General features: G+C 35.9%; 2 protein-coding genes across 22 annotated transcripts in view; one reads left to right on the forward strand and one right to left on the reverse strand.

The window, feature by feature from the left end:
- The window catches only part of PAQR3 (progestin and adipoQ receptor family member 3), a 55,628-nt gene that overhangs the window by 13,182 nt on the left and 14,771 nt on the right, over positions 1–27,675 (forward strand). For 2 of the 20 annotated variants that reach the window (XR_010113847.1, XR_008660763.1), the window contains exons 5-10: positions 2,222–2,312; positions 6,474–6,558; positions 9,246–9,365; positions 20,446–20,533; positions 20,987–21,040; positions 22,391–22,560. Coding sequence is in view for 12 of the 20 variants with exons in the window: in XM_055297217.2 (XP_055153192.1) it covers positions 2,222–2,312; positions 6,474–6,558; positions 9,246–9,318 (249 nt within the window). In the remaining 8 variants the exon portion in view is untranslated. The other 18 variants (XM_055297222.2, XM_063610342.1, XR_010113846.1 and 15 more) reach the window with 17 other exon arrangements.
- Positions 10,772–27,675, reverse strand: part of BMP2K (BMP2 inducible kinase) — a 146,236-nt gene continuing 129,332 nt past the window's right edge. For both annotated transcript variants that reach the window (XM_063610340.1, XM_055297215.2), the window contains one exon: positions 10,772–16,531. In XM_063610340.1, the coding sequence (XP_063466410.1) occupies positions 15,108–16,531 (1,424 nt within the window). In that variant the 3' untranslated portion in view covers positions 10,772–15,107. The remainder of the gene's footprint in view (positions 16,532–27,675) is intronic.

Consider the following 27,675-nt stretch of genomic DNA (forward strand, 5'->3'; position numbering starts at 1 on the left):
TATAGAAATAGGAGCAGTTGATCTTTTAGGGGGTGAAGGGGAGGTTAGGAAGGATTTTTTTTTTTTTTTTTGACCCGATGAGTTTGGGATACCCATTGGATGTAAAGGTAGAGATAGGATCTGGGATTTCAGCCAGAGTTTGAGACTGGGAATAAAGATTTGGAAATCATCATTGTATTGGTAGCTGGAGCCAGGGAAGCATGTTCAATCCACCCAAGGAGAATATATTGAGAAATAAAAGAAGAGCTATTTGTTAGAATCAGGTATTATGGGGGAACAGTTGATGTGCATTAGGAAGAGTCTCAGTGAAAACTCAGGATTCTTGAGAAAAGTATTAGAAATAAGACTTACATTCTTAGAGATCGTTACAAAAATGCTCTACATATGCACTAGAGAGGAAACTTGAGAATTTTTAATACAAGTAAATAGGCCAAGAAATCTGACAGAAATCACATATACTCATTGCAATGGTACCTTTGTCTAGAATGTGTGACTTTAAAGGGGGGTTTCATTCAAAAGAATCAGATTTTATTAGAAGAGGAGGGACCATTAGTGGGCCTACATTTATTTGGATGAAGTTGGCAACAGCATAGTGGAAAACAGTTCGGTGTACAGCTGAAAAGAAAGGAAGTTCTGTGACAGAGTGAATTGAGTGATATAATCTGGCTACTTGGCCAATGTGAGGACAAGGGTGATGATGTCTTCATAAATTAGGATATTGGGAGAAAGATGAGACAGTAGTGATGAGGGACATCAGCAGTCCTCCCATCTGTGAAAACATCTTTCTGACAATTTTGATTCCTTTATAATAAGAAAATGGAATGGGGAACTGCCACTCTAGATAAATTCCAGCTGGAATAATTGGTTGTTGATATAGAAGTGACCAAAATTTTTGGATGTGATAAACACATTCCTTTTGAGCTTATAATGACAAAAAGAATAAGACCCATAAATAAGTCAGTGAATTTTAGAGAAATTAAGAAAAATGGATTTTTTTTTTGTATTCAGAAATCTTAAAATGGAAAGATGGCTTAGATAATAGTTTTCAAAGATGGAATCCTAATATGATCACAGATCATTCCAGTGAGGAAGCAAAGGGAAACTTTCACAGAAATTCTTTAATAAGCTCTATTTTAAAAAGATGGAAAGACAGGCACTTTAACAAAGATAAAAAGTTCTGGAAGGGTTACTCTTGGGAGGCAGGATCAAGTTGTGTTCTAGAATGTTTGAGAAATCTGAGGTCGATTAATCTGAAAAATATAGGAGTTAGGGAGGGCTATGATGATGCTCATATTTGAAGAAGAAGGAGAAATTTGTCTTATTTCTTTGAAACAGAGTCTCTCTCTCTCTTGCCTTCAAACTCCTCGGCTCAAGCAGTCCTCCCACCTCAGCCTCCTAAATAGTTAGGACTATTGGTGTGCACCACCATGCCCAGCTAATTTAAAAAAAAAAAAAAAACTGTAGAGAGAGGCATCTTACTGTGTTGCCCAGGCTAGTTTTGAACTCCTGTCTTCAGGTAATTAAAAAAAAATAATAATTGTAGAGAGAGGGGTCTTACTGTGTTGCTCAGGCTAGTTTTGAACTCCTGTCCTCAAGCGATCCTTCTGCCAAAGCCTCCCAAAGTGGTAGGATTACAGGCATGAGCCATGCACCCAGCCTGTCCTTATTTCTTAAATGAGTTCTTGATAAATTAGGTTTATAACCAGTATTAGGAACAATATGTATAAGGATAGCTTGCTGGATTTTCTCAGGGTCAGGAAAGTCTTCTCAATACTGTGTCAGCAGTGAGACAAAGTGCTTCATATAGTAGTATTCAAGAGGACCATTTATCTGGGATATTGGAACAGATTTCTGTCTGAGGAGACCCCTTAGGTCTTTTCCAGCCATAAGTTCCTGGTCTTCAGTGTCTGCTTATTTACCTGTCAACTCCATTTCCATATGCATTCTACCCACATACCTACATTGTAGATGGAGTTGGGTGCCCTTAGGAACTTCAGCATGTTAAAGCTCTAGCCCCTTTAAGAGCCCGACTGTTAGAGCATTCTCTGTGCTCCATTCTTGCAGACTGCTTCCTGCATATGAGGACAAGGTTTCTATTATTGGAGACAGTCTGCAAAACAGTTCAGATTTAACAATCTTAAATCCCACTATTAGATTCATAATAAATTCAGAATTCAGTAACAGCAGGAAGATCTGTAAAAAAACATGTTCTGCTTTTCAGGACTTTGCACCCCGTGTAATTGTGATGTATATGATTGCTCTTCTTGCTTTCCTGTTCTACATTTCCAAAGTCCCAGAGCGGTACTTTCCAGGTAGGTATCTCTTTTATAGCAGTTTTGTATTGTTATTCTAAATATATGCCCAAGGTATATGCATCAGAGCATCAAAACTTAGTTTCATTTTTTAATATTATTGATTATAGAAATGATTCCTCTCTTTCCAAATGTAACCTAAAACTTTCAAAGCGCTTTCACAACTTTTCCTTTCATCCTGATCATGTGAGTTGAGTCCAGTAGGTGGAGTTGTCACTGTTTTATGGTTATGAACTAGTGACAAAGCTGACATTAGACTTTGAGTCTTCTGACTCCCAACCACTATTTCTTTTAAAAAGTAGAACACCGTCAACTACCATTTACTTCTCTATATGCCAGCTGGTTCTTTAAAAGTAATTTATATATGCAGAGATATATAAAGCAAGAAATAAGCAAAGGACAGTAAGAAAATGTAAATGACGAGTTAATGGGTGCAGCACACCATCACGGCACATGTATACGTATGTAACCTGCACGTTGTGCACATGTACCCTAGAACTTAAAGTATAATAAAAAAAAAAAAGAAAAAGATAGTGAAAAGAAGTGAGGTGTAGGATCACCTCACAATATGTACATCAAAGGGGTCTATAAGAAAGATAAAGGTGACAAACCTGGCTTTAGGCTTCCTAGCACCCAGCATTAGGAAGAAAATAGTGAAAGTTAAGAGTCTTTGTGTTTCCAAGATACACAAGCCAATAGATTTTTTTGTTCTTCATTCTAAAGAAAATATTTTCAGATGGAAAATAACTAAGAGGACACTGGGTGGAGTGAACAACAGTCTCCAAAACCTGTATTTGCTTGTTTGAGAACTTTAGCTCTGGAGTCAGACTGCTTGGGTTGAAGACCCACATCAACCACTTTCTAGTTACGTGAGCTAAGTAAGTTACTTAAGTGCTCTCAGCTCCAGTTTCCTATCTAAAACATGGAAATACTTTTTTTTTCCCCCAGGGTTACGGTAAGGATTAGATGAGAAAATGCATATAACACAGTTTAATGAGGATTAGATGAGAAAATGCACATATCGTGTAACCAAGTTTCTAGCAATTAGTCGGGACTGAATAAATGACAGCAATTATTACTATGTCCCCCAGCCCTGGTCTTATAAGTGAAATATGTGGTTTAGTAAGAGACAAAGTGATGCAAATCCAGGTAAGTTTTGGCATGGGTCAGAAATAACATTTAGAGTACATAAAACTGATGTTTTTTTTCAGTTTGGAGAGCTAGAAGTCAGGGAGCAGTTTAAATTTAAACTGAAAATTTATCCCCTCTTCTTCGTGGGTTAAGAATCACTTCCACGGTGAATCAGAGAAGGGATTGTACCACTCGTCCTGTGTGTTGGGGAAGAAGAAAGGGTGAGAAACCCTGGCCTAAACAATCCATCCCACAGATCCTCAGGCATTCCTTTGTGTACTTGGTTTTTCACCACTGAGCTTTAAATAAGAATGGAAATACAAGGGAAAACCTGAGTTGTAAACATGAGGATTTGGGAGCAGATCTAGGACATGGCACTGAATTGAAGACCACCCATCTTCCAGGCAGGGCCAGAGTTTCCCTCAGAAAACAATTCTGGTAAAATGTATTTTTGTATCACTTTATTTTTTTTCTTTTATTAATTTTTTTTTGCACACAAAACAATAAACATTTTCTAAAAATACATACAAACAAAAAGATGCATATCAAACATATTAGGAAGGTTGCACCTGGGAAGACGGAATAGAAATGGGGGGTGGGAATTAAAGAAAGTAAATGAGAGAGGGACTTTGTATGGATCAATGATAATAACTCAATCCTCTATTTGACAAAGAAGAAGGAGCAGGAAGAGGAAGAAAAAGAAAGTGGGATAAAGGATCAGAAAGGGAGGAAAATAGAAAAAATTAGAGTATGACTCCAGGGTAGACCTGTTTTGTTGTTGCTGGGTTGGTTGGTTGGTTGGTTTGTCTGTTGTATTTTTCATGTTTCGCCATGTTGGCCAGGCTGGTCTCGAACTCCTAGCCTCAAGTGATCAACCCGCCTCGGCCTCCCAGAGTGCTGCGACTACAGGCGTGAGCCACCACATCCAGCCCCCACATTGCATCTGGCCTCTGTGGTAGACCTCCCAGATGGGGCGGCCAGGCAGAGGCGCTCCCCACATCCCAGACAGGGCGGCTGGGCAGAGGCGCTCCTCACTTCCCAGACGGGGTGGCCAGGCAGAGGCGCTCCTCACTTCCTGGACGGGGTGGCCGGGCGGAGGCGCTCCTCACGTCCCAGACGATGGGCGGCCAGGCAGAAACGCTCCCCACCTCCCTGACGGGGCGGCGGCCGGGCAGAGGCTGCAATCCCAGCACCCTGGGAGGCCAAGGCAGGCGGCTGGGAGGCAGAGGCTGCAGCGAGCCAAAACCACGCCACCGCACTCCAGCCCGGGCAACACCAAGCACCGAGTGAGCGAGACTCCGTCTGCAGTCCCAGCACTTCGGGAGGCCGAGGTGGGCAGACCACTCGAGGTCAGGAGCTGGAGACCAGCCCGGCCAACATGGCGAAACCGCGCCTCCAGCCAAAGGACAAAAACCAGGGAGGGGTGGTGGCGCGTGCCTGAAATCCCAGGCAGCCCGCAGGGCGAGGCAGGAGAATCCCGTGAGCCAGAGGCAGGGAGTCTGCAGCGAGCCGACTGTACTCCAGCATGGGCAACAGAGGGAAGAAAAAGAAAGAAAGAAAAAGGAAGGAAGGAGGGAGGGAGGGAGGAAGGAAGGATCACTTTATTAATAATTCTTTTTAAAATTATGTATTTTCTTTATAATAGACAAGTAGAACACTAAACCGTGAGCATTCTCTATGTGATTATGACCATAGTGGGTTTTAGGCCTTAAAATATTCAGATCAGGAGTTACCAATTGTTTAATATAGGACATCTATAAACAATCAAACTTACTGTAACTTAACCTTTCCCAAGACACACTTGACATAAAATATGCCCTGTGTAGCAGAACATGTTGAGTTTGGGTACATGAGAGCAGTGGAGATATGGAAACTAAAAAATTAAAAGTCTTTACAGTGAAAAGTGATAGTCTCAAATGTTCATGTATAAATAAATGCCTTAGAAACTATCTCTGGCAAGTCCTCATGTATGACCTGGCCACTGGAAACTAAAACAAATTTTAACCTAAAAGCTTTCATTCAGCTCAGGTTGAATGTTTAAAAATGTATACACAACACAATGGCATTTGATGGGTCCAAGGGTCCCCAAGGTGTCCATGGATAGAATTGAGTGAATCTCTGATAGTTGTATTGGATAATCAATATTTGTTGTAATCCTCTGTGTTTTGTTTTTAAAAAAAATGGGTCTGTAGGCTTCACTAGAGTGCCAAAGGAGTCCATGGTACAAAAAAGGCTAAGAATCTTGTTGACATACACTTTAAAATCTATGTACTGTACTGATTGGTAAGAAAAAAGAGAGGTTAGAGAATATTTACATTATATGACCATAGAAGCACCATGAGTATGTTATTTACATTGAAATTATTATAGCTCTGTATTTTATTTACTGAGAGATCAAGAAGTTTTCCATATGTTAATTGTTTAATCTTCTTAGAATTTAACATTTGACCACAAAGAGATTAAATTGTTCTCTTAAGTTGTATATGAACTAACCAACCTTAGTTAATTAATCCATTACTAATTACATCCTGCAGATTATTCCATTAGAGAGCACAGGATTCAGGTCAGCACTTTTTCTTTGCACACCTGCTTGAAATAAAAAGTGCTTCTCGTAGGTTTATATCTAAACCCAGCAGTATATCTGCTTCTCGCGGATTTATACCTAAATCACCCCATGATTTTTAACACCTGGTTTCTTTTGCCTCTCTCAATTTTTTGTTGTTCATTCCGCCAAATGTGAGTTGAGACGTGGGAGGCATAAGGTCAAATTCCTGAAATTAAGCTAGATTTTGAAAACACACTTGGAATAGCATTTCTAAAGTTTACCTGTGTATTTAATAAATAAAACCTTAAAATTAGACCCAAATATGAATTGATCCATTTCTATAAACGTTTGGATCTTCCAGTTAGTCTCTAGGCACTCTGAGACTACGAAAATTTTTCTGCTAAGCTATACTTCCAAGAAATATATTTTTCCTTTAATGTCAACATATTGAAATCAATATTATTTTCTTTCTACCTTCTTTCCAGGACAACTAAACTACCTCGGATCAAGCCACCAAATATGGCATATCCTTGCAGTAGTGATGTTATATTGGTGGCATCAGTCAACAGTGTATGTCATGCAGTACAGACATAGCAAGCCTTGTCCTGACTATGTTTCACATTTGTGAATTAGGTGTGGCCACCTGGTGAATTCAGTTGTTAAGCAATATATAATGGGGAATTGTATACCCCACTATTTCTAAGATTCCCATTAGTTTTCCCTTTTTCCTTTTTAATATGAGTAATGCTTTATAAAACTGGGGAAGAAAAGTATACTTAAGGATCTGTAGTAATAACTGCTTTACAAAACCCTTAAAACTACTAATTTGCTGCTTGTACAGAAAGTGAAAATTAGTTGGCAATCATAAGAAACATCTGAATAACAACGATGAATGGGAAACTAGTGTTGAAATAGGATTCACTTTACTTAGCACCAGCTTAATTTCCTTAGGAAGGGCTCATCTCCATTAGAAAATGGAGTCATCTTATGTGCTTAACTATTTTCAGTTAATGTGCCTAATCAAGGCAAGGGTTGTGTCAGCCTATGCTTAATGCAAGCTAGGCTGGTGATTTTAAATAATCACTAAAATCACTAGATTTAAATAATCACTGAAATGATTTGTGAGAAACTGGCACTTCAGATATTATATCCTTTAGCTATAGGTTCCTCTCTCCCTAAGAACATTAGATATTTTAGTTTTCCAGAACAAAAGCTTTAAACTTCTCCTGTAAGTTGAGAGAAGGGTTGAGAAGAGGAAAAGAACTTCTCATTTTCTATCAGATAAGAATCACATTAGAAACTAAGTACAGGATTAGACAACAAATTATGTGGTCAAATAACATAGTCATTAGCCACCTAAACATTTTAATTCCAGATATTATTTAATTCCATATAATAACTGAATTCTTGTGAGTGGATTACAGGTTTTTGATCCCAAAATTCCAGAGCTTTCAACTCTCTGAATTTGTAGTCCTGAATATCTCAGTGGTGGGGGTTCCCAGCATTATGGGTGCTACTTTCAAGGCCATAGAATCTCGATGGCCCTGTCTTGACCCTGAAATGAACCTTAAGCCTTAGAACAAAGTCATGCAGATGCCCCATTTGATAATAATCTTATTCACCTGTGCTCTGGTCCTCGGTTTCTGCATGTGTTAGCATTGCATTGATAACTCAGAATCTTGATAAACACTTAATATTTGGACCGGAAGCATTAAACTTTCTTTTTATTGTATATGCTTAAAAAATAGAACTCACTGCCCTATCATACACTGTAGCCCTCCTATTCTTTGGTCTTTCATATGCATTAGTTAAATCCCTTAAAGCAGACATTCATAAAAACTTAATTGTTTATTGGAGTATAAAATAACCCAAGTTTCTTAATGAGTTGACATGAGCTGTTTTAAATACTGGTGTATTTCCAGAACAGTAAAATTACTGAATATCAGAAAAAATGTTAATTGATGATGAAGCTTATTCCCAAAATGCCTTTTGTGCATATGATATTTTGAAAGTCACTTTAATGTGCCTCAGTTAATACATCAGTAAAATGTTGTGTTTCTTTCCCAGTGTAGTGTTTTTGGAATATAAATTCCCCATGCTAGTATCTCAGCAAAGAGAATTTCCCCCCAGGAGGCTCAGTAAAGGAATACCATGTCTTACCCATCATTATGATGGAAGGCTGCTTTGAAAATGGATGTTTTACCTTATAAGGTTAAAATTTTGATCCATATGTTAAGTGATAGAAGATTTTGGTGCAACAGTAGTAGGATATATTTCTCCTAGAACATCCCTTATGGGCTTACATGATTTTATTGCCTTTAAATAGATATTTTGTCATTTTGGCCAAACAAAAGACACAGTAATTATACTTGTTAAAAATGAGGGAAAAGTCATTATTTTAGGTGTGGAGCCATTTTTATTACAAAACTTTCTCAAAATAAAAAAAATTGAATCAATTTTTGCAATCCCTGTATTAGTATATGAATACGTACTTGCCATCTGAATTAATACATGAAAAGAGCATACTGTGTTTTTAAATCAGTGTTTCTTTGAATTTAAAGGGTGTACAGGTCTTTCTGTAGGGAAAATTATTCCATGTAAACATTTCAACTCTGTATGAAAATGTTAAATATTGTAAGAAAGTTATCCTCTCATTTTTTCACTGCTATGATGTATTTATTATAAAATAGGGAATGAATGAATGAATATGGATTGCTGTCAACTAGAAACACTTCTGTATGTCAGTCAGCATTAATGACCACCTACTGTGTGCACAGCACTACTGGTAAAATTTTGAAGACATTGTTAACATTAAAAAATATTTTAATGTTGTCTACAAATCTGAGCCTTGTAATGATGTATATTTAAGTTATTTTTGTTTTTATAGATTAAAATAAGATTAAAATATACTATCCGGTTTCAGTACTAAAAAAGACTGGTTTTAATTTTACCAATGTGTGAACTATAAAAGCTTTTTGCCTACAGATTTTACATTTTAAAATTATCTATGGCTGTTTTAAATTGTCTAGCAATTTATATGGTTGTGGTTAACTCATTTAAGAAACAATTATCTTTCTATATTAAGCCATTTTCAAATAGCAAGACAGTGCTTGTCTTTTTTTGTTATTACACTAACTGCAATTCAGTAAGCTGCATGACAAAATATGTATTACGTAAATAAACCGGGTTTACTAAATATTTTTAACTGCTGTTTGTCATTCTTTGTAATACATAACAGCTTTAAAATCATATTTTAGAATCAGGAACGAAGATTCAGGGAATGTCTGTCACATCTTATGGCATCCCACCTGGACAGAATATCCGATTTGAAGATTGTGATTGACTTCCATAAAACTGTACAACTCTCCATTTGGCAGGTACCTACAAGATAATACTTTGCCCTGTATTAAATGTCAAGGGGCAAACAAAGCCTATTCCTGTGAATTCCTGCTGGTTGCTTTGCTGCATTAGGTCCCTGTCCACTCTAAATCATCATTCCTGGGAATGCTACATCTGCCCAAGTGTGTAAAGAATCAGCTCACCTATTAGAGAAAGGGTAGAAATACCTTCTATGTGCATTATCACAATAACTGTGTTTACACTGAAGAGGTGTAAATACGGTCCTCTGAAATTTTGTACCAGAATTCCCAAGTAGTGTAATGAGATAATGATCCAGAACTGAAACTACCCTTAAGAAAACCTTTTTGGAAGGGAGAGGTAAATAGCAGTAGGGGGTTTCTTGTGAAAAATTAACCTCTATCCTTAAGAGAACTGAAATGAACAGCTGCCAAGGTTCTAGTCCTGCTCTATAAAATCTGAGATCAAAATACCACCTAACCTGCATATAATCTCAATTGTGGCAACCATCTAAACGATCTCATTTAATATGTAACAACAAATACAAGCTCAAGCTTTCGATATGAGAATATTAATTAATTACATGTTACATATGATGCTTGACCTGGGCTTCCTTAAAAAGGTACTCATTATCCAAAATAAATAGCTCAAATTGCAGCATATATTCATCTCAAATAAGTTAACTATAACTGACTTTGAACAGTAATACACTGCAAACTATTCTTTGTTAATAGAACTTCTTTTCTAATCATTTGTGTTATTTTGCTGCTTTGTTATGTTACCATTCATAAAAAGATACAAAGCCCCTTTTTTCACAGAACTTCAGATAAATGTTACAACTTGAAAAAAAGTTCATTCATAAAAATAAGATGAACCTTTCCACAGGCTACCAATCTAAAGACTCCAGTTTGTAGAATAATACATACTATAACCTTGATGCCAAGCTTAGTCCATCAATCCAATAAATAGGTTTTCTCTTTCATGTGTCATAGCCTCTTTTCTGATATAATCGAGGATTACAATGTTATTTAACCAAATTACCAATATTAATTCAACCAAAGATGTTACCAGGTTTTAAAGAGTTTTTATAATGTGGAAGCTGTAAAATAAGTTATTCAGAAGGCACTACACAATATTGTTTTTGCCTTACTGTCATCACTCTTGAGTATCAGTAATTATGACTCACTGAAAAAGTCATGCTATTAAGTCTTCTTGTGGCAAAAACTCTTAAGTCAAATGGGTTTTCTTACCTAAATTGTAAACTCTGAGCTCCTTAAGAATAGGGATCTAATCTTACCAACTTTTCTATTCCACTAGCTGCTACATAATAGGTGCTTAATGTTTGTGGTGTGAATGAAATAACTGAATTTGAATAGAAGTTTACATCCAAAAGTTATAATAAGACAAATAATGAAAAACTCCAAAGTCACTGATTATAAAGAATATGCAATCCATTTGGGATTTATTGCATTTAAAGAAAACAGATTAAAACAGGTATGATAAATACAGTAAGAAAATAACTTTAAATTTCAAACAAAACAGTGAATCAGGGACAGAATTCAGTCAAAAAGAATAAGCAATGTAAAGGCAATAAAGTAATAAAATCAGTTAGTGCTTAATTAGATATGGCAGGGGAAAAAGGGTGGGAGGGGGAGACTGAGTCTATCTCATAACGGTTTCCCAGCTATATTTGAGGACTGAAGTTACTTTAGCAAGTATGTTTTGTAACAAGTAGAAATACAATAAAGATGTACATTTGCTTTATTTAAAGGTTAAAGTTATTTGCTTAGTGGTACATAAAAGGCTTCAGAAAATTCAAGTTTAACAAAAAATGGAAGTGTAATCAAAGAAAGTGCACTTAAAGCTGTTTGCCAGCAATTAAAAAGTAGCTTCTATACAGCTTCTATTAGATGACTTTTCAATCACAAAAAGAGCATAGTCATAAAAACAATTCTTTCAAAAGTAGCACTATAAATTTTAAAATAAAACAAAAATAACCCCAAATCATGACCCTTTGCATTATCATCAACCTTATTCTCTTAGTAGCTTTTGTAAACCCTCGCTAGGAGTGAATGTTCTCTTAGATATGATTGTGGTTGCAATTCCATTTTTTAAAAATTCACATTAACTCCACAGTAGAGAGATGTGACATGCATGTGTGTACATATTTTTATCTTAATATATAAAACACCACTGAGTATAAAAGTTCTCAAACTATCATTTATGGTATTGTCACAGTAGATATGTCATCTCATTCTCACAGTAGACTGTCAACTCAATAATTGGACCTAAAATTAACAAGTTTGCTAAGAAAAAAAATGAAAAAAAAATGAGAAAAAAGTTTACTGCACATTCTAAATATATTAAAAACAAATGTACCCAAGCTCCTCAAAACTAGTGATATTAATACACTTGTACCTTCTAACAGTGCTTATGTGAAGTACCAAAACCTAAAATAAACCAAGCAGAGTAGCTGACTTGTAACAAAACTGCTCTGCCTGGTGAACTTCAGCATAGAAGAGTGGGCTCCACTGTAGATTATCCACCAGCAAGAGGACAACAGTCTATCACTCTTAAACAATAAACAGGGTGAGACTGAAAGTTGTGTCTATTTGCAAATCCAGATAATGTCATCACTATGCCCAACACATACACAGGGATTGGGGTAAGGGAAAATAATTACACTCCTGAATAAATGTTCTAGTCAAATTTTCATCCGACCTACAACCTTTCCTCCTCCACCTAATATACTTACCATGCAATTTTTGTGTCTTAGATACATTCTTCAATGCCATAAAAAGCTGATCTTTTTAATACTAATATTTTACTGACGTGATATTAAAATAAGCAAATGGTCCACTTTTAAAGGATTATTCAAAATCAACAAGCATTATTAAAGCTGTTAGGAAACAACTTTGGCCTCAGATTTTTGCTAGCTTCATAATAATTTACTTCTCTTAGTGATGTTCAAGTATAACAGGTTTAGTTATAACTACATCCCAAAGAAGCACAGGGGACACCCAAATAATATTAGGGAAAAAAACCCCAAATATATATATATATATATATATATATATATATATATATATTTGCTTAGTGGTACATATATATAACCTTTCTTCCTTCCTTAAACCAGAATTGAACCATCCCATAATAGAGCCAAACTTTTATTGAGTGCTGTGTGCCAGGTACTGTGTTAAGCACTTTCACATAACTTGGGGGCTTTATTCTCATAATTCTCACCAGGGAATAACCTGAGCATCAGCTGTGTGGAGTGACCTACACCTTGACCATGATTCTGGGGGATGATGAATGAAAATGCAAAGTATAAATCTATACTCCTTAGGAAAATGCCTCTACAACACAAAGGAATCTCTCCATTTCTATCCTATTGAACCCCCAATTGAACCCTGTATCTTTTCTCTGAGCTACAATCTTGAAAGAAGAAAGTCACTGTGCTGTGTTATAAGAATGTAAATATTTTATGCTGTCAGAGTTGTTTCCTCAGAATTTATAAGTCAAAGGGTCTACATCAGTGTCGGAATCATTTAAAATTATTCAGTGTATTGAAAAGCGAGTAAAACTCTAGGTATTTCATGTTTACATCTGAAGGAGACCACATTAGTTCATCCTCTACCCCTTTTCTAAATGATGAAACTCATGAGGTCTAGCAGAGACCGAGGACTAATACAATCAAGAAGCATATTGTGTACACCTCAACAGACTTTCATTTTAAAAAATTATTGTTTGATACAAACCTACTGTAGTTCATGAATTTACTATGTGTAATCATCAACTCTTCACTTCTAAAAGAATCACTTGAATCTATTTTGTAAAGTTTTTAAACATCTACTTGAGCATTTGCATTAGCAGTATTAATCAACCTGAGAATCAGAAAAAAAAAAAGGTGCAAACATATTTGCCTTTGGCACGAGGACAAATAATTGGTGCAGTCCAGCTCTAAATAATAATGTAATGCTTGGTCTGCCTCTGCTACATTGTGATTCACATATTGCTTCCCTATCCACAAATTTGTATTTGATTTAGCATATAAAAGAAGGGAAAAAGCAATAAAAAGACAAATACATGGTTTAGTTACATATACTTTGCTTCTTTCCAAGTTCAGAACTGTGAAAATAGGCGAATAGCTTATCCCATTGGGGCACTATAATTAAGAGATTCCTAATAAAATTACTCATAAAATATACTTTGAGTTCGAAGAGAGTCAATTTAAAATATAAAAATCAAAGAGAGTGCCAGTTGATGAGTTTCCAATCCTTTCTGTAAATAGCATTAACTGTTCTAGAAACTTCCAAATGTTAATCTGATAGCACAGCACAATTATATCTTAAAACAGTTACAGACACAGGAAGCACAGATACTATATTCACATTAATTCACATATGTAATCTCTATCATTAAATGATTTCTATAAAACCTCAAGTTTCTAATTAGGATTTGTGGTGTAAAAAAAGGCAAATTGGTAGCTGGGTTCTTTTCAGTAAAGACACAATCAACTAGCAGAGTTAAGATGCTAGTCCACCTTATATGCATTTTAGGATCTGGTGTATTAGTGCAGAGGTACTTGCAGCAGGATGCATGAATCCTGCCTTTATATAAGGCTTTGTGGGTGTCACCGTTCGGTGCACTTTATTAAAACTACTCCACCCCCCAAACCTAACAAAAATAATTGCTGCTTATGACTTGGGGAATATTTGGTGAAGTTGCTAATAAAGTACATTATTAAATGCAACATGATTTCACATTGTGAATGTCTTGAAAATTCAGTTTCCGCTACATATTTTCTTCGTAAAATAAAATTTTTATACAACCCTTGTCCTCACTCCAATTTTTCCAACAATCTGCTTTATTAGGGCCATCACAATAAAAGTTTGGGGCAAGAAGCCATGCATAAAGTGTTTCTAAAGTAGTGAATGTTTTCTATTCTGTATCCTTTTTTCTTCTTATAATTTCTTTACAAATGTCAGATTATTTCTCTTCATATTTTTGTTCTAGGCTTCTATGCGATAGTCCATTTTTTTAATTTGTTTTAACTGACAAAAATTATATATATTTATCATATATAACATTGTTTTGGAATATGTAAATTGTGGAATTGAGCTAATTACACATTATTTCATATACTTATCATTAGATATTCCATATTAATGGCACTTGTTTTTAAAAATGAAACAGTTTTAGGCACAATAGTCAGTTACTTCTGGCTCTGCTTTGTGGAGAAAGGTGTATGGACTGAAATCTCTGCACTCTCCAGATAATAACTTTCTAATGCTTTAAGAGAACTAGATTGTTTTTAACTGTCTGGAAATTAGAAGAGACCTTAAAAAAATTCACAAGTGTAACTAGTGTATGTACAAATAACCCTAATTTTAGGGATATGCACACAAAAATGACATTCTGATATCAAAAATAACAGTTTTACTGTCCCTTCTCAGTGGCTACACACCTAGAAAGGTGCCATGTGCTTTCACTGAAGTACCACACTTGCATTTCTGTGTTGTGATGTCAGTAGCAGAAACCCTTAGAGCTTGCAATTTAGCTCCCTTTTCTCCTGAAGAGGAATCAAGTTACTACCCTGTAGAGATACTTCATTTTTCTATTTGGTTTATTTAGAAATCACCTATTCTGACTGATCTTTAAGAATGAATGATATAAAGAGCTACCAAATTTTCTTTCAAATTCATAAAACTATTCACACTTTTTTGAAACAGGAGTTAATGCCAAGAATCCATCAGAAGCATCTACTGTTTAGAAGGAAATGGAGCAGCACCAAATGGGTCTAATTCGACTGATTGGGACTGTTGGGACTGATGTGGAGTGATGCTTTGCACCACAAGTTCTGTAAAGGGCACGGCACCAAAATCATCCATTTTCAATACATCTGCACTATGGAATGACCCATGTAGTGAATTTTGTCTTGGCCGCCCTGGCAGGACAGTATTGTGATCAGCACGGATGTCACTCAGGCCCTGATGTGGAGGGTGCCATGACAGGTCTGGAGAATGGAAGGGCTTGGCACCAAAGGGGTCCAACAGGCTCTCCTCAGGTTGTAAGACATTCCCCCTTTCTTTCCCATCAGTCAGTGCAACACTAATGTTCTCCTTGGAGTCTGAGATGGTTAAAAATTCATTGCTACTTTGAGAGTCTCGGCGGCCCACTTTTTTGTGCCTGCGAGCCCTCTCTGGAGTGCGATAGGTAGGCTTCAAAGTCTTCTTTGTGCTAGTTGGCGTGCCATGATGCCGCTTCCCATTACTTTTGGACATATCCTGCTTTGTGCGCCTTTGGCGAGAGGACAGTTTCTGCAAGCTGCGCTGTTTGACTTTTTGCTGCTGGCTCCCCGTTATTTCATCAAAGGGCACAAGCCCAAAAAGGTCTTCATTGCTTTCACTTTTACTTGTTGATGTGAGGAAGGGCTGAAATGGAGTGGAGCCAAATACATCTACACTTTTGGGATAACCAGGGATAGTATGTGCCTCAGGCCCCACCGCATGGCATTCTTGTACATTCACCTTCTTGCTAAAAGGCGCCTTTGTGAATACATCAAATTCCTCCTGCTCCAGTCCTGCAGCAGGAAACCTGTGTTGAGGGAGGTTCTTTTCATTCTTTTCTTGCTGGGGCTGTTGAGCACGCACTGCAAAGAAGGGGACAGCGCCAAATACATCAAACTCCTGTTTGGGAGTCTCCACCCCAACATCAGAGGATAATTGGGCTGAGGTGAGGAGTATTGTATTAATATCTTGGGTTGGTCCACTGCCAGATCTGTCTCTGTAGACGGAGCTCATGTCACTGTACTTTGCTTTAGCCTGCTCATAATCAGAATCAGAGCTATGTTTCTCCTCTTCTTCCTCATCTTCAGAATCCATGAGGAGAGGCCTATGACCCAGATTTTCTGGTTCAGTATCATCATCATTAAAATCTCCTTGTTCCCCCTGAAGAACTTCTTCATCATCTTGCTCTTCCTCTTCACTGCTCTTAGGAGAAGGGGGATCTGATTCAAAATCACTTTCAGATTCATCATTCCCCTTTTGCACTTGACCCTGTACTGAGGTTTTCTTTCCAGTCCGCTGATCTTTAGATGCTGGACTTGTTTTACCATTCTTGATAGGGTTTGCAGTGCCATTTTCTTGATTTATAGATGAATGTTCAGCTTTCTTTTCAGGAGAACCTGCAAGTTCAAAGAAATATTATTACAGCATTCCAATGCATTTCAGAATCCTCTTGCACTAAATGTTAATATGTATTACACATGGCATTACAAATCCCTCATACGAGTTCCCTTAGAGAAAAGAATAATGTTGTCAATTCTTTGTCATTAGACTTAGAGAATGCATTTGACCTCAAGGATATAGTTAAGTCTTAATGTAGACAGACTTACTCATATCTGGACCCTAAACCCTGCCTCATCATACTCTCACTGACAGCCAAATTTTATTTATAGCACACAGAATGTAGTAGACTAGCAAATTTTCTTCACCCCACCACCAAAATAACATTATTCTGCTAATTCTGAAAGGTCAGATTTCACATTCACCAAATACCTTCTGCTTATATTTCAACTCTTGTAGTTTTCCCATAGAGATCAACAAGCATGAACAGCCTGCCTGCTCAGTTACATATTTGTTTCACTATTTTTTTTTAAATCAGCATTGTATTTTTTATAAACCACTGTCTTTTGAATTGAATTAGCACAAATGGCCTGATCAAAGCTAAGGACCAGATACTAAATGGAGACTGTACCAAGAACATCTGCCTTCTCTAGATGATATGTCTTCCTTTAATTATAATATCTATACATTAAAAAAGCGAGATGCCTTTAAAAAACAAATCTAAACCATCTGGAGATGTTTTTAGCTCAGAATCCATTCAGTCACTTCATTTTCTGAGTTCATTCAACAAAAGAAATATAGGGCACTTTGCTCTACACTGATTATACATTGGTGAGTAAAAGAAACATGGTTTCTGCTTTCAACGGTTTACAATCAGAGGTTGTAATTAAACACAAATTGTGACTAGTGCTCTGAAATAAAGGAGAGCAGGGAAATGGGCGCATAAACCTACTTCGGACAGTTGGTGAAGACCCAAGGAGATGACAGTTAGGTTTGAACAATAAGAAGGAGCCCAGCCATGCAAAGGATAAGCTGGAAGCAGCTTCCAATAAAAGCAATGGCATATATAAAGACATATTTAAGGGGCTGAAAATAGGCTATTGTGGCTGGAACATAGTGAGCAAGGGAGGATCAGGTACAAGATGAGGTAGGGAAGACTGGAAAAGGCCAGACTGTGAAGGTCCTTTAAGGCCATGATAAGCAGCATATATTTCATTATACACTGAATTCAAAATTCAGTGTGTAATGGAAAGCTATTATTAAAATGGGTGTCATGATTAGGTTTACATTTTAAAAAAAAAATGACTGCTCTATAGAAAAACACTAAGGAGGCCAGGTGCAGTGGCTCACCCCTGTAATTCCAGCACTTTGGGAGGCTGAGGCGGGTGGATCACGAGGTCAGGAGTTTGAGACCAGCCTGGCCAACATGGTGAAACCCCATCTCTACTAAAAATAGAAAAATTAGCCAGGCATGTTGGCAGGTGCCAGCTGAGCCAGGAGAATCACTTGAAACTGGAAGACAGAGGTTGCAGTGAGCCAAGATTGCGCCACTGCACTCCAGTCTGGGCGAAAGGGCGAAACTCTTGTCTCCAAAAAAAAAAAAAAAAAAAAAAGACTAAGGGAAGGTAAGAAGGGGAGTTCAGGCAAAAGGAAATTATAGTAATGCAAGTTAGAGATTTTCGTGGCCTAAATGACATGACAGTGGTGGCAGGGTGGGTCAAAGTAGAAAAAATAGAGATTGAAAACTCTTGGTGGATGGTACTACCATTAACAGAAAGAAAAGAATGAGTGGTGTGATAGAAACCCATGTACCCTGATGTGATTATTATGCACTGTATACCTGTATCAACGTATCTCATGTACCCCATAAATGTATATACCTACTATGTACCCACACACAAATTTTAATGAGCATAAATTTTTTAAAAATGAGTAAGTTGGAAAGTGAAGAGGAGTACTAAAAATTTTGTTTGGAGACATTAAGCTTGACATATGTGTGAGAAAACATTTAAGTGTACAGCAGTTAGGTATCTGTGACTTGAAACCAACGGTTAGTTTTTGGCTGAAGAAAATAGATTTGGGAGTTTTCACCATGCAGTTGGTATGCAGAGACAGCCACAAGACTAAAGGGCATCACCTCGGAAGAAAACATAGAAGAAAAGAAGATCCAAAACTGAGCCCTCAGTATCAAACATTCAGAAGTCAGCAGAGGAAGATGAACATGCAAAACAAACTACAAAGTAACAGCCAGAGAGGAGGAAGAAAACAGCTGAGTGCAATGTCACAGAAATGGAGAGAGAAGAATGTTTGCAGGGAGGTAACAGACAACTGAGCTGGATGGTGCAAAGAGGTCCAGTAAACTAAGGACATAAAATGGCCACTGGATCTGGTCATCTTGTATAGTTTGTTGGCAATGTTGACATGAGTAGTGCTGCTAAAGAATGTGTGGGAGACAAGTATGTGGAGAATACCACCAGGTTATACTTAAACGCAAATATAATCTTCTGCCAGTTCCTTAAAACCAGCCAAGAGCTACACGCTGTATTTGTTATCCTTCCAGATTAAAAGCAAATCAAATGCAGATTCTCAAGTTTGACTTCTTCCCTATACAGCATATTTATGATATTAAAAACAAAGTTAATTTTAGATTAGTGAATTTATTTTCATGAATTTTTATTCAAAAGCAAAATATGGGAAGAGGGGAAAAACAAAAATAAAATATGTACAGTTCCAGAAGATTTCCCATCATTCCTGACTGTGGAACATTTAACGTATTACTCCTTGAGCTGCATACTCACCCACAGCCACAACATTCACACCTCACGCCTGCTCACGGACACCTCCAAGTAACATTCCAATATTGCCCAAAGTGTATTCCACAGAGGCTACTTTCCTAACAAGAACCAAGCCAAACAGTTCTGTGGTCTCAAGCAAACAAGTCTATGAAATGGTGCACTCTGCATTCTGTCTCCACTCCTACTCACCTGGAGTATGCTCATTAAAGGCGCTGAGTCCTACACAAAAGAATCTAATTTTATGAACCCTAGGATTTCCCAAATTGTCTTCACTACCCTTTTATTTACATGTAATGCCTGTTAACCTTTAAAACCAACTATGCAAAAGTACTTTGGGGAAATGCTGCTATACAACTTAATCTTGAAATTTTCCATTTCTAGTTGTGTTCCTGAAGATTTTCTGGAACATTTAACATAGGACAGATAATTCATCTTGGAGAGTGTCACTTGGAAGTGAATTTAAATTCACCTTCTTTTTAAAATTATTACATTGCACTCCCTAGTCTTCTTAAAATTTACTGTTTTCATTATCCAACTGGCTACCATTACTTTTCAGAAGACATCTGTCACTTTATACTTCTCATTCTGTTGGCCCTTTGTCAGTTTATCAAAGTTGTATTAATAGAAATACAGATTTATAATTGTCAGTGTGGGTATAAATCTGTGAGTTTTTAACTTACTATTTTTCATGCATCTTTTCAGGTATCAACATAGTCCATTATTTATTCTGATAGAAATATGATAAAATATTGCATATATAACTGTTCACTATTTAGCAATAGAATATTTAGGTTGTTTCTAGTTTTTCGGCATTTTAGACACAACCATGATTCATGCACTTTTTCCTTCAGGGAGTAAAAAGGAAACCCTCCTTTTTTAGTATCAATTTCACTTTATTTATATACTATGATTCCCTCCTCATGGGTAATTAACACAGCTAATAAAGCTAACCCAATAATAATCCTGACAAAGTCACCACTATTCCACTCTTTCTTTATACACAAAATGGGATAACACGATTTATATCATAGAGCTGTTGTGAAGAAAGGACCTAAAACGGTGCCTGACACATAATAAGCACTCTACCATCATCATGTCCTGGCAACGGCCAAATTCAATTATTTTATCCATCATACCCAACAAGCTTCTAGTAACTTTTCTGGGCCCAATGGTTGCAGGTGAATATAAGTGAGGGAGAAGTGTGGGGAGAAGCAAGTCTATGGCTAATTCAAGAGGAGCTGAGATCCACTTCAGAATTGACCAGAAGTAAGTAGACCAACAAATGTATATCCACACAGCATAAGGGTACATTTTAGATCCTGGAAATTGTATTTTTGATTTTTAGACAGCTATATTTGAGAACACAGTATAAGAAATGGAAACACACTTTCAAAAAAGCAAGAAAAGACACAATCATCTATACCACCTTTGTGGTTTCAGATTACATCTGCAAATAGTACCAGCAAATGGGGAAATTTTCTGTTGGTGTAGATAGACTGGTTTTACTTATTTTGCCCCCCTACATAAAACTAAAATAACAATCAAAAATATTTATCCAAATTCCTGTTTTCTCCCATATTCTTGCAACCCACACTGACATTGTTTAAATATTTCACTCTACACTTTTACTGCTGTTATAAACTTATAAAAAGTAAAGAGCAGTAATGAGGCTCTCTGAAAGCATACTAAGAGAAACCATTAATCCTTTTATCTCTCCAGTACCTCCTGCTGAGGAAAAGTTAGGTTCCAGGCTGCAAGTTACCACAATCCAAGGTAAGTTTCTGCAGTAGCAGTGATCTACTTAATCATCTATTCATTATGAAACTATAGAGGAGCTGGGAAAGAAAGATGAATTACACAAAAACAAAAAGTATTTCAGTATATTCTAAGGCTTTCAGTCCTATTCCATAGACATAAAAGACTGTCAGAATAAGTATTTTAAGTTATAAAGTTGGTTATAACTATACGATGTACAGCACTTTAGAATGTGACCTCTAGCTAAGAATGCCATAAACATTTGTACTCCATTTGTTTGCCTAAACATATTCCTATAATTAAAAAAAAAAATTTCAGATATTCCCACCATTTGTGTCTGGGGCCAGATTCCCACCAGTTGTTAGATTAAATAATATACATTTGATTTACTATGAAATTTAATCAGGATTATTTTACCGCTAAAGTTAATTTCCCAAAAGTATAAGCCTAAATATGTTGCTTTATAATTCAATATATCCTAAATCCTAATAATCCCCATATTTACTGAGATCTGCATTATTAACATAAAAATAGCTGTTCAAGTAGGTGGGAGACGGGTATAATATTTAGAATAAGCACTAACAATATGTATTTACAGCATTAAAAACTGTAGATGGTGCACAGAATCATAACTCATTTACATTATTTTAGTATACTGTGAAATTTCATATATTCACCCATTGTTTTTATTTTTGGATCTAAGTAATGTATTTCTTTTTTTTCTTTAAATATGGTAGAATGATATTTTGATGGTTTCTAGTCAAGGTATTCTTTATTTCTGTTTCTGTGCTTTGGAACTACGAACTAAAAATTTTAGCTTTTTTATTATCTTAGGAAGTTGCATGTTAATTACTGACACTAAGCAAGTGTACTAATTATGCAGTGATTTAGTAAATAAATGCCATGCAAAAATCTATATGATCAACCAATATCTGTAAACAAAACTTAACGAAAGGGTTAATCAATTGAGAGCTGTTATTTCAAATGCTGTTCCCCAACTAAGAATGAACCAATAGCTCATTAGTCAAAACATAACACTAAGTAGATTTTTAGCGAAAAAAAATCAAAATAGGAATACATTAATATATTCCACAGATTTATACAAAAATATAGAATTAAATTTTCTTTAGGTAGCTTTGGTACAGAGTTACTAAGAATGTTTTTCCTACTTTCAAACCAAGAACCAAATTTTCAAAGATTCATTATTGTAGATAGAATTACAACTATCTTATTTTCAGAGCCTAGTTAAAATAATAAAATCATGAACTTTCACAATATATAATAATTATGCTCTTATTAATTGAGCCATAATTAATAATTAAGCCATTTCAAGTAGAAGTTAAATGAAGGTATACATCTACTTAACAGAAGAACTTGGAACAGAATACAAGTCTCAACATCAAATGCAGTGCTCTTTCAATTCTTTACTTCTGTTGAATTCTACTATCTGAAAATGAGAGCAAATCCTCATCTTTTGAGGTTGAGTCTGATTGCTGGAAACTGCCAAAATTCATTCAGAGCTCAATTCTGAGAATGAGGTGAGTGACTAAGACAATGCAGATCCGGGTAATTTATTAAGAACCGCAATGATAGGTTATAAAGTTTTAAATTCTCTTGTGTGGCTTGTAAACAGTCTCTCAGGGAAATTACAAGTATTGCAAAAAATGTTTGAGCAATGAAGTACCACTGAAATAAGTGTCAAGAGGACACAAATGGTACTTGAATCAGAAATGAATCAGAGGGAATAGGAACTAATATCCTGAAGCACAGTGCCAAGGGTTTTTCATATATTACCTCTTATCTCCCTACTATTAGGCCCCCACAATATTTTAGGGCAAAAAATGCTCCGTAAGGTTTACTATGATATTTCTTAGAACTTTTTTCTCTTCAATCTTATTAACCACATTTTCAGAAACTTTCCTTGTTTTCCATGTTAGTTCACTGTCATGACTTCCTATCATTTCAAAGACATGTATTGTTAACACTCAAAACTCAGTCCTTGGCTTTCTCTTATCTCTTTGCACTTTTTCCTTTTGGTGGCCTTCATACTCTTTCATAACTCCAATTATATCTTGAAAGCATAAGAAGGGATTTTGAGAGATTTAGTCCAACCTCTTTTTATACATAAGAAATTTGAGACCTGCCCAAATTTAAGGCTATATATCAAAGCCATAATGACTTCTCTGCTGACGCTGCTTAAAACTCTCATCTGTAAATTCTACAATTAAACTACCAGTATAATATTATCACTAGCAAAAATTCAACATAGTTTATCACCAACACACTACAAAATACAAACACGGACTTGTCTTGCATTTATTTTGTATCATCATTAAAAAACCATGCCCAAAAAATAAAAGTCACAAGCAGGATGAAGACTCTTTTGTTGAACCTGTATGACAAGTACCCTGTATTAAAAGTCTTTTTTTAATATTCTGTAGGGTTAAGTTCTAGAAATACTATAAAGCTTTATCAACAAACAAAAGAATACTCAACTTTACAAAATCCATGAGAGATAAACATTCAAATAAGCCTGAGTTTTCTCATCTAGAAAATAGAGACAATAACAGAACTTACCTGATAGGGATGATGTTAACATAATTCATTTTATTTAGTGAATGTTCACTAAATATTGGGTGGGGTGTGTGTTAGATTACTAATGTGTATTTTGATAATGAATTCATTCAGCAAGGTATTGTATGGGATACAAAGATGAATAAGACAATACCTGACTTCAAGAAGCTTACTTACTTAAAAAGTTGTGAAATAATTATGTACATTTATGTACATGCTCATCTGACTCTAGTGATCTGGAAAATGAGTGACCAAGGTAATAAAAATCGGATAATTTTGAAAAACAAGCTTATATTCCCCAAATAAACACAAGAACATGAATTTGCCCATTCTGTGCTTATGAGTCTTCATAAAAGGCTATTTTTAGGCCTTTTATGAAGGTGTTAAAATTTGATAATGAATTCATTCAGCAAGGTATTGTATGGCATACAATACAATACCTTGGTGTGAAAATTTCAGACATCATAGCCTTGCACAGTCCAAACAAGGATTCTAAACTCAAAAGTTAAAATTTGTAGTCAATGCCTAAAACAACATTTCTTAGGCTACATTTTCATATATTTGTTATAGCATTTTTAAAACAAATACTTCATAAAAAGAATGAGATCCCAGTTAATGCCATGCCACACTATTTTTAAAAAATATTGCAATATATTATTAAATAAATAAACCTTAATAAACTATACCAAAAAATTCAATATATTTAGAAAATACCCAATATGAAGAGAGAAGCATGTTTGCATCATACTATGCATATTACCACTCTTCTAGAATCAGGTTTCCTTTTAGAGGGCAGTTGTTCTTTTAGTTATAAAACAGGTGGTACATTTTTAATTATATAAGAAGCTTCCAGTGTCAAGGAAATTTTGTTTTGATGTTCTTTTCTTACCTATCAGATTATAGAAGATAAATGGCTTGAAACTTCTATTGTAATTACATGCCTTCTGTTGTCTCATCATTGAGGGTGTAAGGGAGGGGCTATAAGACTTTAAAGGTCACTTGGAATTGGCAGCATACTGCCTGCCATCATCTCCCAGCAATTTACCATGTTAGTCACAAGGATTAGTGGATTAGGAGGTTTTATCAAAATCTGTACTGCTTCTCAGAAGGCCAAGTGACAGGGTTTGAGTATAAGAAGAGAATCCTAATAGTTGTGAACAGTATTTCCCAGCTGATGAAAAATGCCATAAAACTGACATTTCCATTATGTTCTCATATTAATATAAATTTTTCTTTAAAATAGGTTAATGCTTTGTTTTGCTATTTACAGAATAGGGTTTAGAATGAGACAAAGCCAGATTCCTACTCATAAACTATGTAAGCTTAAGCAAGTCAGTGAAACTTTCTGAGCCTCATTTTCTACTCTATGTTTACAGTGGAATTCAATATATCATAACTATTATTGCTAACATCCTGAAGTTCTTCAAGAATAATACACTAGAATCTAAAATAAACAATACACCTCATTGTAGCTTATAAAATGGCCCAGCATTTGGACTGACAATCTGTAAATGTTATGTTCCAACAAATATTTGCTGTATGTAATGTAATGTTTCCCAATCCTAAACTCAATTTAACTTCCTATTAGATAATAAAGTCCATGAGGTGGGTCTAGGGTCTTTGGGAGCATTGAGGAAGTTCACCAAACCTAATTAAAAATTAAATGCAATATAAGAAATCTAAAACTTCAGTGACCTAATTAATATGGCCTACATGTCACTAAAACTCTTCAAATACAATTTTAGAATTTCATGAAAACTACGTTTTAGAAGTTGTGGGTGTTTATTAAAATTGGGTGGTCCACACTACATTATATAATTCACAGAGCCACCTATCCTATGTTGGTATGCAAACTAACTGTAAAACAGTGCCCTGGGGCGAAGAAAGGGAATGTGGGTTTCAGGAAAGGGAATGAATACCATGCTTTGAATATGATTTTTATGAGTATACTGTAGTGAACACTGGTAGTTAATCCCTTAGTGAAGACAGGAATGGCACCATTTTAAACAGATACTGGTAGTGGAAATCCTCACAAATAGGTTCTACATTTTAAAGGTTTCATTCAGCAGTTAAGAGAAAACGCGCATAATAGTCACTCATTTAATCCTTTCAATTATCTTATCAAGCAGCCAGTATTATCTCCAATTTAAGATAAATTTTACAAGAAGTTTGGGCTGGGCAATGGCTCTTGCCTGTAATCCCAGCACTTTGGGAGGCTGAGGTGAGAGGCTTTCTTGAGGCCAGGAATTAGAGACAAGCCTAGGCAACATAGTAAGACCTAGTCTCTATAAAAAAAATAAAATAAAATAAAAAAATAAAGTAGCTGAGAATGATGGTGCACACCTGTAGTCCCAGCTACTTGGGAGGCTGAGGGAGGAGGAATGCTTGAGCCCAAGAGGTCCAGGCTGTAGTAAGCCTATGATCATGCCACTGCACTCCAGCCTGGGTAACAGAACAAGACTCTTATCTCAAAAAAGGAAAACAAGTTTGCCAATACTCAATATCAAATGGTTAATCTGTGATAGAACTAAGATTTTTAACTCAGGGTTTTATAATTCCAAAGTCAATGGTCTTTCTGATAAACCACACTACTAACATCAGTTTTGTAACCTTCCATAAAAGACAAATATAATTCATGATAATTAAAATATCAACTTGTGGAATAAAACATAACATTTGCATACAGCAAACAGATTATTAATACAATTATTTGATTTTTGCATAAATGGATCATTATAAATTTAACTTTCCCAGAAATCAATGTTTAAAATTAAGAAAAGAAAAAACTAGACTTGATTCATTTTAAGACATAGTCTACCAAAATGTGATATTCAGCTAATCTTTCTAAAAGTCTGGAAATGATATCATAAACTAAGGCAACAAATAAATCAGAAAGATCTTTCTTTGTGGCGAAAGTAAGGTAGGCCAGCTGACTGAACCAGACTGTGAATACACGGATTATCCTTAATTTCCTATCACAAACCTATTTACAGCTATTCCCAGTCTCAAGGAGACAAATTTTTATGTCTTGTTAGACTCTTATTTTTCCATCTGTGCTACTGACTTTATCTCTCCAGAATACTGTTTATTCCTTCTCCTTCCTTCACTTTCAATCTTTCTATATACAGTTGAGCCTTGAACAATGAGGGGATTAGAGGTATCAACCTCCGACACAGTCAAAAATCCATGTGTAACTTTTAACTCCTCAAAAACTTAACTGCTAATAGTCTACTGTTAACCAGAAGCCTTGCTGATAACATAGTCAACTAATACATATTTTGAATGTTATATTATACACTATATTCTTAAAGAGAAAACAAAATGTCAATAATAAGATATATTTACTACTAATTAAGTGAAAGTAGATCATCATAAAGGTCCTCATCCTCATCGTCTTCACATTGAGTAGGCTGAGGAGCAAAGAAGAGGGGTTGTTCTTGCTGTCTTAGGGATAGCAGAGGCGAAAGAAAATCAGTGTATAAAGGAATCCACACAGTTCAAACCCGTGTTGTTCAAGGGTCAACTGTATATATCAACACTCACTCTTACATCATATAATTTTCTTGTCTTGCCCATATAAAATCTAAATTCTTCCCTTAATCCTTACCTACCTACCTTTCTCTGTTCTCAGTACAGCTGGACTCTTCGAAAGAATAACCCGTTGCTAGTATCTCAACTTCTTCAACTCTCATTCACTTCTCAAATCCACTGCAATCAGGATTCCAACCGTATTATTCTTGCCAAGATAAAATAATTACTAAATGCTAAATCTAATGGACTATTTCCAGTCACGCTAACCCTGTAACCCTGTGGACATTTCAAAAGATATGCTCAATCCTTTGGCGAAAAAAAAAAAATTTCTTTCTTCAGCCCTCCTGTACTTCTCCTGTCTCTATGGTCCTTCTTTCTCTATCCCTTTTCTTACCTCCTTTGTCTTGCCTCTTCACTGTTAGAATTAACCTGAATTTTCTTCTTCTCATCCCTCTTCTAGACTCTTCCAACTGGCATGAACTACCACTTTCTTGATGGTAAACCCAATGGCCAAGATTTCTGTCTTGGATGTCTTCTTTTGTGTCTAA

Source organism: Symphalangus syndactylus, chromosome 10 (genome assembly GCF_028878055.3).
Source record: "Symphalangus syndactylus isolate Jambi chromosome 10, NHGRI_mSymSyn1-v2.1_pri, whole genome shotgun sequence".
Taxonomy (NCBI): domain Eukaryota; kingdom Metazoa; phylum Chordata; class Mammalia; order Primates; family Hylobatidae; genus Symphalangus; species Symphalangus syndactylus.